The sequence below is a fragment of the Oryctolagus cuniculus genome, chromosome 4, assembly GCF_964237555.1.
Source record: "Oryctolagus cuniculus chromosome 4, mOryCun1.1, whole genome shotgun sequence".
Taxonomy (NCBI): Eukaryota; Metazoa; Chordata; class Mammalia; order Lagomorpha; family Leporidae; genus Oryctolagus; species Oryctolagus cuniculus.
Window position 1 is genome coordinate 115,531,582 of NC_091435.1, and position 13,560 is coordinate 115,545,141.

Genomic DNA, 13,560 nt, shown 5'->3' on the forward strand with positions numbered 1-13,560 from the left:
TCTTTTACATAAAATCTTTTGTTCTTATTTATTTATTTGACTGGTAGAGTTTACAGACAGTGAGAAAGAGGGAGAGACAGAAAGGTCTTCCTTCCATTGGTTCACTCCCCAAATGGCTCCTATGGCTGGCCAGCACTGTGCCGATCCAAAGCCAGGAGCCAGGTGCTTCCTCCTGGTCTCCCATGCAGGTGCAGGGGCCCTCTTACTTGGGCCATTCTCCACTGCCCTCCCTGGCGACAGCAGAGAACTGGACTGGAAGAGGAGCAACTGGGACTAGAACCCAGAGCCCATATGGGATGCCGGCGCCATAGGTGGAGGATTAACCAAGTGAGCCACGGCGCTGGGCCAAATCCTTTGTTCTTAAAAACTACCTTAAACAAGCAGTAAAATTGATTCTATAAATATTACTTTATAAAATAGAAATATTAATAATAAATATATTTAAAGTTTACTTTTTGTTTATTTGCAGGGCACACACACAGAGAAAGAAAGAGAGAGAGAAAGCGCTCCCATCTATTGCCTTACTCTCTAAATGGCCTACAATGACCAGGACTGGGTCACATTGAAACTGAAAGCTGAGAATGCAATCTAGATCTCCAACATGAGTGGCAGTGACTCAACCTTATGAGATATTCCATTTTGGTGCCTCTAAGGCTGTGGCTTAGCTCGAAGCTTGACTTGGCTCCAGAACTGGAACTTCAACTCTGGCACTGTGATATGGGATGTGGTCATCCCAATGGGCACCTTAACTAATGGACCAAATAACCATCCTATAATATAATCTTGATAATTAAGTTAGTACTATCAATAAGAAATAAATGAAATGTGGACTTTGAAGTACTTAACTATATATCTATTCTTATGGTTTTGTTAGTCCTTCAAGTTTGATGTTAATAATTGACATAGGGATAACATATATTTAATAATTACTTTTCATAAAATATTATCTCTTGAATGTTAAATCTTATAAATGTTTTCACATTTTATATTTCAAAGATGTTTCTACTCTGCAGTAAGAATTTAAATTACATACAATGAAATAAAACTTATTTTAATAACATTCAAATAATAAAACACAGTTATGAAAACACAGCATGAATAACTATTTTTATGTTAAGATAGTTCAAAGCTTCTAGAACTCAAAGACTCCAAGGCAGCACAGTTATTAATTAACACAAATTTCTAGGGAGAAATATTTATGTAAACAGCATTCAGGTTAGGACTTAAACACTGAACAGAAGTTTATTAAATACTGATAGGTTGGTGGGGTGTAATAAAATTTTATGAGTAGGTCAATATATACCTAAGCAATCCACTGTGAGCATTACTTTGGCAACATCACTCGATCTGGAACAACACAGAAACAGAACAGGCTATGAAATAAGGTAAGTCTAAGGATCAAATTACTTTGTTCATGTTTCTAAATATTTATTTTTTAATTTATGAAAACAATTTTCCATAAATCTACAAAGTTTAGAATAGCAAAATAATGTACTGTACATTGTCATTTTAAATACACAGTTCCTTGTACTAAAACTGGAAATATATTGAAAAATTTTAAATATATGAGATTTTTCTTTACATAGCTCTTCATTTGAAATTTTGTTAGATTAAGGTGGAAATATTGCAGGTATTATTTAATGGATCTATATAGAAGGAAATAAGTATTGAGAAATATTTTGAAAAGCAGAGGCAATATCTTTAAGTGTTGGGTAAATCTATATAGGCAGAGTGGCATGCTCCACTAATAAAACATTTAATATTTTCTAACTGATGTTTTAAGTATCAGTCATCACACTATTTTCTAATAAAGTCTTAAACATCTTGATAGTAAATATGCAGAGAAACAATATTATATTAATATTATATAATTCTCCAAAAATTGCTTAAAATTACTGCAACTATAAATGCAATCACTGCAATCACCACATACAAGATATCAACAATTTAATATTGATTATTTATGAGTTCTCATGTGAATGATATAATTTTCATACATTACTTTTTCTGATAATTCTAGATTAAAGAGTTTGTTTCATGATAAAATGCACATTTTCCCATATAAAAATGAAAAATGTAAATCTTATTACTGGATTCTTAACATCAAAGTGGGATATTGTTTTTTGTGATACTTACTTAGAGCAAAACAGTAAATGTGATAATGTCATTTCTCACATAACATGAAGCAAATGATTTTCATTTTATATGTATATCAATATATCACTTGTTGCTTTGAATAAGTATAGCTTATATGCTAAACTTAGTTTCTTTGATGATTACTGTTGTAATATTTGTAACAACTAAAATGTAATCCCAATCTTTAAATATCCATTCAAATGCTGTATTAAAAATTAGGCTTATTCTTACTTGATGTCAGTCTGAACTGTTATGATTTTTGTGATGATTACAACAATCTAATGGAAAAAATTGATATTTGCATAAATAACTGAATAGATATGTTTTGTGCTATGATCAAATGAAGAAAAATAGATAAATCTTGTCTTCAAGAGTAGGAATGGATTCAAAGAGCATATGATACATGAACTGGGCATTAGCTGTAATTTATTTAAAAGGGTAGATGGAGAGGTATCGAAAAGTGAACAGCAGATGAGATAGAGACATTATCTGAAATAGATGTTGAAGGGTTGGAGATAGGATGAGAGAATAATTCTGAAAATATTTTGATGGTAAAATCAACATGACATGTTGAATGAATGAATGTGGTAGAAAAACATGGGACAACTAGGTGCATACATTGACATAACCACAAGATAAAGGACTACTGTGAAACAAAAGATGCCATATTTTAAAATCATTTATTTGTTAAATAATTTACTGTGTAACATTCTAAATGGTACTTTGGTTTATGCTTCTGAATTAAGAATTATGGACTCCCGGTTGCCCCTCTTCCAGGCCAGTTTTCTGCTGTGGCCCAGGAGTGTAGTGGAGGATGGCCCAAGTGCTTGGGCCCTGCACCCCATGGGAGACCAGGATAAGTACCTGGCTCCTGCCATCGGATCAGCGCGGTGTGCTGGCCGCAGTGCGCTGGCCGCGGCAGCCACTGGAGGGTGAACCAACGGCAAAGGAAGACCTTTCTCTCTGTCTCTCTTTCTCACTGTCCACTCTGCCCATCAAAAAAAAAAAAAAAAAAAAAAAGAATTATGGACTAAATGGAATTAAAGATTTCACAATATTCTTAATTGAAGAGCAGGGAACATAAGAGATATACAGTCAAAATTAACACATTGTGCTTTAAGATAGTCATTGAAGAAAGGTTCTTTTCAATTTTTCAATTTAAATTTAGGTATTTTCGGGGGGTGGGTGCCATGGCTCCCTTGGTTAATCCTCAGCCTTCGGTGCCAGCATCCCGTAAGCGCACTGGTTCTAGTTCCATTGGCTCCTTTTTCAGTCCAGCTCTCTGCTGTGGCCAGGGAGTGCAGTGGAGGATGGCCCAAGTGTTTGGGCCCCGGCACCTGCATGGGAGATGAGAAGAAGCACCTGGCTCCTGGCTTCAGATCGGGTAGCTCTGGCCACAGCGGCCATTTGGGGGATGAACCGACGGAAGGAAAACCTTTCTCTCTGTCTCTCTGTCTCTCACTATCTAACTCTATCAAAAAAAAATTTAGGTACCTTCTATGCTAACTCAGATGTAGAATGTTGTCTTAATAAATACCTACTTTTGATAGTGTATATTTTATTTGTTTTGGTATATTTTTATTTGTTAGCTCATGAAGGAACTTGGAAATTATATACTTCAAAACATTTAAACAGAGCAGCAACTCCCAAATGTACTGTCCTACATAATTTTTTCTTTTGTATTCTTTTCTACCATACTGTTGTATAAAAGTAGAGTTGGAATTATAGAAATTTTTGGCCTTGAAATCTAAATTATTCTAACTTTGAATCAGTAAAATGTGAATAACATCATCTCCTTCAAGGAATTAAAAATGGTGAGAATTAAGAAATATCTTCTCTTGCAAGTAGACGGCTTTCTTGATTTTAAAAATGCTCTAAAATATGTTCTGATTTTTTTTCACTGCATGTTTTATGTTTTCATCTTAGTGTACTACGTAGTGTTTGTCACCAATTCACTCCTTTACTTGAAATTGCAAATTGCTAATGTGTACTATTTTAGATTATAAACTGACATAGCAGTGTGTAGCTTTGTTTTGCAATAAAAGTGTACATAATATCACACTAATTAATCATGGTTTATTGTAGTATTTTTGTTTTTACATTTTAAATATATTCTCCTTTTTTCTCTTCTTCAGATGGCCAAGAGGAAATTTTCTGGCTTAGAAATCACTCTGATTGTCCTCTTTGTGATAGTTTTTATAATAGCTATTGCTCTAATTGCTGTGTTAGCAACTAAGACACCAGCAGTTGAAGGTAATTGATATTAAAAACACTTGTACATTATAATAAAGTTAAGAGAAAGCTACTCTATAATAGCTAGGGATTTAAGAAGACAATCTATATAAAATGGGACATGTGAAGTAAATTCTAGACAGAATGACACAATTACTTCAACTTTTTATTATTTTGCAGTTATTTCAATGAAAAACCATTGTAAGTAAGGAATAAATGTGTTGAGACATTCATGTTCTTCCCTACCTCAAGTTGCTTGAGGAAAAGCAAAGAGGCCACAGAAGGAAGTTGTTAATCTAAAGAGGAATAGTTGGTTCTGTTGGAAGTGAGAGTCTTTTCAATAGTGGGAAATCTAGGTTTTTACTCTCTCCTTCAAAAGAAGATGGAAAATTTGGTGACTATTCTGTGTCTTGGCTCCCATCGCCTTCTCCTTCACCCTTTTTTAATGAGAGAAGTTTTATGAAAAAAAAAAAAAAAGGCAGGTAAAGAGAAGGTGAAAAGTGGCTTGCAATATTTAGCTATCATTTTCCGAATATTTGTATTCTAACTTAGAAGGGCTGCATATCACCACATAACCTACTTCCTTTATTTTCATCATTCTCTCTATTCAAATCAGATCTGTAAAATATGTTGCACATTACTTTCTTGTCTAACTGAAGTTCATTTTTCCTCTAACTATTGGTCTTTTGTTTTATCTTCTTTAGTATCTGAGAGCTTACTATACTGTGAAGCTATCAATTTTATCTTATATAAACTTCCAGACTTCCAGAATATTCTTTATACAGAGCTGGAATTTTCTTCTTTGTTATTTCATATTTTTCCTCTCTTCCAATTACATTATCCTTCAAAAATGTTTTCTTCCTTTGGTTTTTTTGTTAATTGATTTTTTCATTCTCTGCATCCATTTTCCATTCCATGTTTCTCTGTATTCTTTTTACTTCTATAAATAAGAAATTGCAAATATATAATTTATCTACTTTTTATTCTGTACTGAGAATTTCTGTGAGCTTTTTTTTAAAAAAAAAAAACAAGGATCTACAGTTACAATTTTAAAATATTATTTGGATTTTTTTTCTTTTGATGCCTGAGGCTTGAAATTGTGAGTTGTTTTCTAACACAAAATTAGTTTTAAAGTTTCATTATATAAGAATTCATGTAATCTCTCATGTAAACATAATTTAATTTATTTTTTATTCAATATTTTTCTCCTCCAGAGGTTAATCCTTCCAGTTCAACTCCAACTACGACTTCAACTACAACTTCAACTTCCGGTTCAGTAAGCTGTCCCAGTGAGCTAAATGAGCTTGTCAATGAGAGAATAAACTGCATTCCAGAACAATCTCCAACACAGGTCAGCAGCCAAAGATCTTTATCTTTTAAAGAAATATGTAAATCATTGTATTAATGTAATTGCTCAAATTGTTTCAATTTGATATGACTAAAGATGTAGAAATAAATTAGGCTGCACTTATCTTTTATAGTAATTCCATTCAATTACTAGGCTAATAGTCATCTATGATTAATGTGTTTTTCTTTTTTGTTTTTTTTTAATAATAATTAAAAAATTTAAGATGAACAGATTTCATGTATTTCATATATACAGATTTAGGAGCATAGTGGTACTTCCCACCCTACACTCCTTCCCACACATGCTCCCACCCTCTCTGCTTTCCATTCTTTCTTTTAATTTTACAATGATCTACTTTCAGTTTATTTTATACTCATAAGATTAATCTTAACGTAAGTAAAGTGTTCAAGAAATACTACGAAGAAAGAAACACTGTTCCTCATTGGTAGGAAATGGACTATAAACAATAATAAGTATTTATTAATTTTCTAAGACCTCATGAAATTCTATCTTCTCAAATCTACTTCAGAAGTATAACATTTGGTAACATGCGATATTTCAGTGAAAAATATCAACGCTACATTAAATTATTTGTAATTAGGAAACTAACTATATCACTGGAATATAAAATAACAGTTGTTGAAAATCATTATTTTTAAATTGGGAGCAAAGAGAATTGAGAAAAAATAAGAAATACTAAAAACTGTGTGGGGATAAAAGTCATTGAGTATGTATGTGTGTACATATTTTCTCTAAAACATAATTTGCACACCTAAATCTCATCTTTCTCACTCTAGCAACCACATACAAAATGATTAAATAAATCATAAAAATTCTATTAGCCATATTCTAAGTACATTTCTCACTTGTCTAAGTGTCTTTATACATTTTTAATAAGGAAAATTGAAAATTAGCAAAGTTATTTTAATAACCTTCTAATTTAAATTGAGTTGTGGACTTTTATGGGAATTTAGTTTGTCAAGGATAAATGCATGTTTCTAGCACTTTTCTCTGCCAGTTAAGATACACAATGGGAATTCACAAAATTCAATGTGAGCTCAAGTTTCATGAACATGTACATTAACTATAATTCTCTTTAAGCAGATTTTATAAGGTAATATTTTTCTATCACAGAAAATATGCTAAATATATACGGAATGAATTTTTTAAAGGCTAACTGATTTATAAAAAGGGCTAATTTTTCTTTTTTTTTCACCTTGAGGCAAATTTCAAATGAAATTCTTATTCAAACTTTGTCATTCATAAGACTTTTTAAAAATATTATTTATAATTCACATTTCAGTAATATTATCTCATAAAGCCCATGAATATTATTTAATAAACTTCTAAAGGTTAATCTCCCATAATATCATGTCATCATCTAAATCAATGAGTCATCACCTTAAATAAAAGTACTTAACTTTTAAAATATGAGAAGCATACAATCTAAATATTATTTGCTACAAAGTTGTTAGGATAAAATTTACAAATATTTTCCTTAAGAGGTCTTTAAAACAAGATCTTTTATTTTCACGTGTATAAGAATGAAATGTAATTATAAAATAATTGTAAATAAAGAATTGGTGGCCGGCACGCGGCTCACTTGGCTAATCCTCTGCCTGCATTGCTGGCACCCGCGGTTCTAGTCCCGGTTGGGGCACCTGATTCTTTCCCGGTTGCTCCTCTTCCAGTCCAGCTCTCTGCTGTGGCCCGGGAGTGCAGTTGAGGATGGCCCAGGTCCTTGGGCCCTGCACCCGCATGAGAGACCAGAAGGAAGAACCTGGCTCCTGGCTTCAGACCAGCACAGTGCGCTGGCCACAGCACACCAGCCATAGCAGCCATTTGAGGGGTGAACCAACAGAAAAGGAAGACCTTTCTCTCCGTCTCTCTCTCTCACTGTCCACTCTGCCTGTCACAGAAAAAAACAACAACAACAACAACAACAACAAAAGAATTGGTTGTATTAAACTTGTATTTTTTTTAACTTTTATTTAATAAATACAAATTTCCAAAGTACAGCTTATGGATTTCAATGGCTTTTTCCCCTCCATAACTTCCATCTCACCCACAACCCTCCCATCTCCAACTCCCTCTCCCATCCCATTCTTCATCAAGATTCATTTTCAATTATCTTTATATACAGAAAATCGATTTAATATATATTAAGTAAAGATTTCAACAGTTTGCACCCACACAGAAACACAAAGTGTAAAGTACTGTTTGATTACTAGTTATACCATTAATTCACATTATACAACACATTAAGAGATCCTGCATGAGGAGTAAGTGCACAGTGACTCCTGTTGTTGACTTAACAAATTGACACTCTTGTTTATGGCGTCAGTAATCACCATAGGCTCTTGTCATAAGTTGCCAAGGCTATGGAGGCCTTTTGAATTCGCCGACTCTGATCTTTTTTAGACAAGGTCATAATCAAAGTGGAAGTTCTCTCCTCCCTTCAGAGAAAGGTACCTCCTTCTTTGATGGCCCCGTTCCTCCCACTTGGATCTCACTCACAGAGATCTTTCTTGTATTTTTAAATTACTTCTGGTTAGAAAAGACTGGAGCCGGCACCGTGGCTCACTTGAATAATCTTCTGCCTGCCTTGTCGGCATCCCATATGGGCTCTGGGTTCTAGTCCCAGTTACTCCTCTTCCAGTCCAGCTTTCTGCTGCAGCCCAGGAGGGCAGTGGAGAATGGCCCAAGTGCGTGGGCCCCTGCACCTGCATGGGAGACCAGGAAGAAGCACCTGGCTCCTGGGTTCAGATCGGCACAGTGCCATCCGTAGCGACCATTTGGGGAGAGAACCAACAGAAGACCTTTTTCTCTGTCTCTCTCTCTCACTCTATAATCTACCTGTGAAATAATAAGGAAAAAAAAAAGACACTTGTCTTGGTTATGTGATCCCTTTGACACTTATTCCTATCATTATGATCAATTATGAACTGCAACTGATCACTTTAACTAGGGAGATGGCATTGGTACATGCCACCTTGATGGGATTGTATTGGAATCCCCTGGCACGTTTCTAACTCTAACATCAGGGGTAAGTCCAATTGAGCATTTGCCAAACTGTACATCTCCTCTTTCTTATTCCCACTCATATTTAACAGGGATCACTTTTCAGTTAAAATTTAAACACCTAAGAATAATTGTGTGTTAATTAAAGAGTTCAACCAATGGTATTAAGTAGGACAAAAATACTATAAGGAAAAAAATAGTAAGTTGTTCCTCGACAGTTAGGACAAGGGCTGATCTAGTCATTGTTTCTCATAGTGTCCATTTCACTTCAACATGTTTCCTTTTAGGTGCTGTTAGTTTTCACCAATGAGAGAGAATATCTGATATCTATCCCTTTGGGACTTGCTTATTTCCCTCAGCATGATGTTTTCCAGATTCCTTCATTTTGTTGCAAACCAGCAGATTCTTTCTTTCTTTCTTTCTTTCTTTCTTTCTTTCTTTCTTTCTTTCTTTCTTTCTTTCTTTCTTTCTTTCTTTCTTTCTTTCTTTCTCTTTCTTTCTTTCTTTTTCTTTCTTTCTTTCTCTTTCTTTCTTTCTTTCTTTCTTTCTTTCTTTCTTTCTTTCTTTCTTTCTTTCTTTCTTTCTTTCTTTCTTTCTTTCTTTCTTTCTTTCTTTCTTTCTTTCCTGCTGTATAGTATTCTATAGAGTACATATCCCATAACTTCTTATCCAGTCTTCCTTTGATGGGCATTTAGGTTGATTCCATGTCTTAGCTATCGTGTGACTGCTAATATTAACTGATATAATTAAAAAGGAGAGAACAATCCAGCATGGGAAGTGGGATACACAGCAGACTCATAGAATGGCAGATGTCCTAAATAGCATTCTGGCCACAGAATCAGCCTTTAAGGCATTCAGATCTGCCTAAAAAGCCCATGAGAGTATGTCAGGCATGGAAAGCCAAGACACTCTGGCCAAAAAAAAAAAAAAAAATGACCTAAATGAAAGATCTGTGAGTGAGATCCCATTGGAAAGAACAGACCATCAAAAAAGGAGGTACCTTTCTCTGAAGGGAGGAGAGAATTTCCACTTTGACTATGACCTTGTCTAAATAAGATCAGAGTTGGCAAATTCAAGAGGCTTCCATAGCCTTGGCAGCTCATGACAAGAGCCTAGGGTGATTACTGACGTCATAAACAAGACTGCCAATTGTTAAATCAACAATGATTCACTGTGCACCTGCTACCCATGTAGGATCTCTGTCCTTAATGTGTTATACTATGTGAATTAACGGTATAACTAGTACTCAAGCAGTACTTTATACTTTGTGTTTCTGTGTGGGTGCAAACTGATGAAATCTTTACTTAGTATATACTAAATTGATCTTCTTTATATAAAGATAATTGAAAATGAATCTTGATGAAGAATGGGATGGGAGAGGGAGTGGGAGATAGGATGGTTGCAGGGAGGAGGGTGGTTATGGGGGAAAAAGACGGTATAATCCAAAAGTTGTAGTTTGGAAGTTTATATTTATTAAATAAAAGTTAAAAATGCAAATCAATAAATATAAGGAAATAAACTTCTAAAATAAAAAAAAATAAAGGAAAGACCTACATCCTTATTGCACAATCATGAGAAAATGTGGAGACAGTCAAGATGATAATTATAAAAACTGTGGTAATTCTATCTAAAGTGTAATAATCGGCTTTTGGTGATAAAATAAAATATTAAGCTTGAATAGCTTAAACAAAAACATTAGTTTCTCACAATTCTGGAGGTAGAATCAGAATGAGTTTGCAATAAGTTCTCTCTTCTTCTCTTGTAGATAATTCTTTTCCTCCAAATCCCAGTTTAAAGCACAAATTTCTAATAGGGTGTAATTAATTCAACTCACTAAATACCTGAATTTGTCTTCCAGTTGAAAGGATAAAAAGTTCATTTTAAAACATTTATTTATTGTAGAAATAGAAAGTTGCAGATCTATAATATCATTATATTATTAATCATTGTTCCTTTTAAAAATATTTTATCAGGCGATTTGTGCACAACGAAACTGCTGTTGGAGACCATGGAACAACTCAGATATCCCATGGTGCTTCTTTGTAGACAATCATGGCTACAATGTTGAAGGAATGACAACAACAAGTACTGGTGAGAAGTGCTCTCTCATATAAGCCAGTGCAATATATTCTAAGTGGAAGAAATGCATTTTAAATTTTACTTGAGAAAAATATCTTAAATAGGATAAAATGAGTAGTATGTACATAGGAATCATTGAATTTATAATAATTTATGTTTTACATAATCATATTTTCAAAATTTAAAGAATTCTCCTTATTTATAGTAAATTATAAAATCATAAAAATATAGAAAATATTTAACAATTATTGGTCTTTATAGTCATGCATATGAACTTTTCCCCTCATTTAAGGACTTGAAGCCAGGTTAAACAGGAAATCAACACCTACACTTTTTGGAAATGATATTAACAATGTCCTCCTCACCACTGAAAGTCAGACAGCCAATCGTTTACGGTTCAAGGTTTGTTTGTGTTTTTTTTTTTTTTTTCTTTGATGATTGTAAGGATTTAAGAATCAAAGACATCTGTCATCATACCTTGCACCTACAAACACATGTTCCCTTTTGACAAATATTAATACCAAAGAACAGGACTATTTGTTCAACTTCTCTGAGCTTGCTTGCTCAAATGTCACATAAGAATAATAGTTTCTCCTGAAACTATTTTTGGATTATATAAACAATGTAATCTGTGTAAAATATTTAGTACAGTATCTTGTAAATAAACACTCAATAAGTGTTAGGAATTTTTACTATTTTAACTACAGAATATGATGAAAGATTAGTCTAAAATTGAATTTGAGAAATACATAATTACAGCTATATAAATGGAACTCACATTCACTTATATTATTACTGTTATCAATTGTCATAATTTTAAAGAAATTTGCTTATTTTAATAGTGAACAGTATACTAGATAGGTATACTTTGAATTTGGAAGTGAAGGGGCCAGCGCCGCGGCTCACTAGGCTAATCCTCCGCCTTGTGGTGCCGGCACACCGGGTTCTAGTCCCGGTCGGGGCACCGGATTCTGTCCCGGTTGCTCCTCTTCCAGCTCTCTGCTGTAGCCCAGGAGTGCAGTGGAGGATGGCTCAAGTGCTTGGGCCCTGCACCCACATGGGAGACCAGGAGAAGCACCTGGCTCCTGGCTTTGGATCAGCATGGTGCGCCGGCCGCAGCGGCCATTGGAGGGTGAGCCAATGGTAAAGGAAGACCTTTCTCTCTGTCTCTCACTGTCCATTCTGCCTGTCAAAAAATTTAAAAAATAAATAAGTAAAAACAAAGAATTTGGAAGTGAAAACAACACTATATTCTTTCTGTTTTACTTTTTTGGAAACATTTTGCACAAAATTTTAAACAAAATTAAAAATCCTTTTGCAGCTATCTAAGGGATGAACATTAAAATGCACAGAGAATAATTAAGTCCCAAAAATCTAGTATTCAATAATCAATATTTATCAATACAGTCATTTATTTTATGTCAGTGAATGTTAACTATTGATGTGATTTTATGTAAGTATTTTTATAACATGCCATTTTGTGTTCCTTAAAAATGTATTCAGGTATCTGTGCACAGCAGTTCAGTAATGTTAAAATTAGGTTTTTGACTAGATTGAACATAAAAATTCAGAATTGGAAAATTGAATAATATTGAACAAGTAACATAAATTTGTTTAAATCTTTGCAGCTTACTGATCCAAATAATAAAAGATATGAAGTTCCTCATCAATTTGTGACAGAATTTGCTGGACCTGCAGCTACTGAGACATTATATGATGTACAGGTTACAGAAAATCCTTTTAGCATCAAAGTTATCAGGAAAAGTAACAACAGGATTTTGTAAGCAATTATCTTGTTTTATATTGATATAAATTTAAATAGTCAATTTTATTTTATTGTTATGTAATATGAATATCTTTAAATCAAGACATTTTCAGAAAGAATTAATTTGTCTTAAAAGGGGATGGGTATACATCTTTGTAATGATTGTAATGATAAGGATATTTGTTTTCTATATGAATAATATTAGAATAGAAACATTGGGCTCAACCAAAGGTGAGTGTGGAGAGCCTCTCTAATGTAATTATATTTTTGGATAACTAGAACTGCTATTTCATTCTGTGTTTGTAACTTATAGGACCAAATTGTTGCCATTGATAGATGCATTAATTCCAACGATAATATTATGAAAATGTTTCTATGTATATTAAATTAAATATATATGAGTATCTTCATTATGAATGTATTTGGGGGATATTGGTATAAGGACTTTAGTGCTTTATGAAAATATTTTCAAAAATGCTCTTGTGTCTTCAAGACATGTATGTTAGCAATTGAGAAAATTGATCGAGCACTTACGTTCATTAAATATATTGTAATACTTTTGCAGTCGAATTGCATTAAATCACAAAATACTATGTATAAGTCAGACAAAGAAAGGCAAATTCTGCGTAATCTCACTTTTGTGAAATTTTAAATGCCATAACTAAAGAAGCAAACTGTAGCATTGTGTTTACCAAAGGCGAGAGACATAATGGAGAATGGGGAGATGTTGATGAAAGGGTTAGGTAGGAAGAAAAACTCTTCAAAATCTATCTCACAGCATTGTGACTGTAGTTAATAATAATATAATGTATTTTTTCAAAATTGATGAGAGTAGGTTATATATGTTTGTACCACATAAACACACATCCACACACTCATGATCATATTCACACAGGTAAGGAAGTGGAGTGGTTTATTTAATTAGGTTGAATTAATCCATCAGTATATGTCAAAATATCATAAATGTACATGATCATTA

At 33.5% G+C, this 13,560-nt stretch overlaps 1 protein-coding gene across 1 annotated transcript in view; it reads left to right on the forward strand.

Moving 5' to 3' along the window:
* The first annotated feature begins 1,359 nt into the window (after positions 1-1,359).
* Positions 1,360-13,560, forward strand: part of SI (sucrase-isomaltase) — a 93,751-nt gene continuing 81,550 nt past the window's right edge. The window contains 6 exon segments of the mRNA NM_001082266.1: positions 1,360-1,385; positions 4,272-4,389; positions 5,583-5,719; positions 10,711-10,828; positions 11,109-11,218; positions 12,445-12,596. Coding sequence (NP_001075735.1) covers positions 4,272-4,389; positions 5,583-5,719; positions 10,711-10,828; positions 11,109-11,218; positions 12,445-12,596 — 635 coding nt within the window. The 5' untranslated portion in view covers positions 1,360-1,385.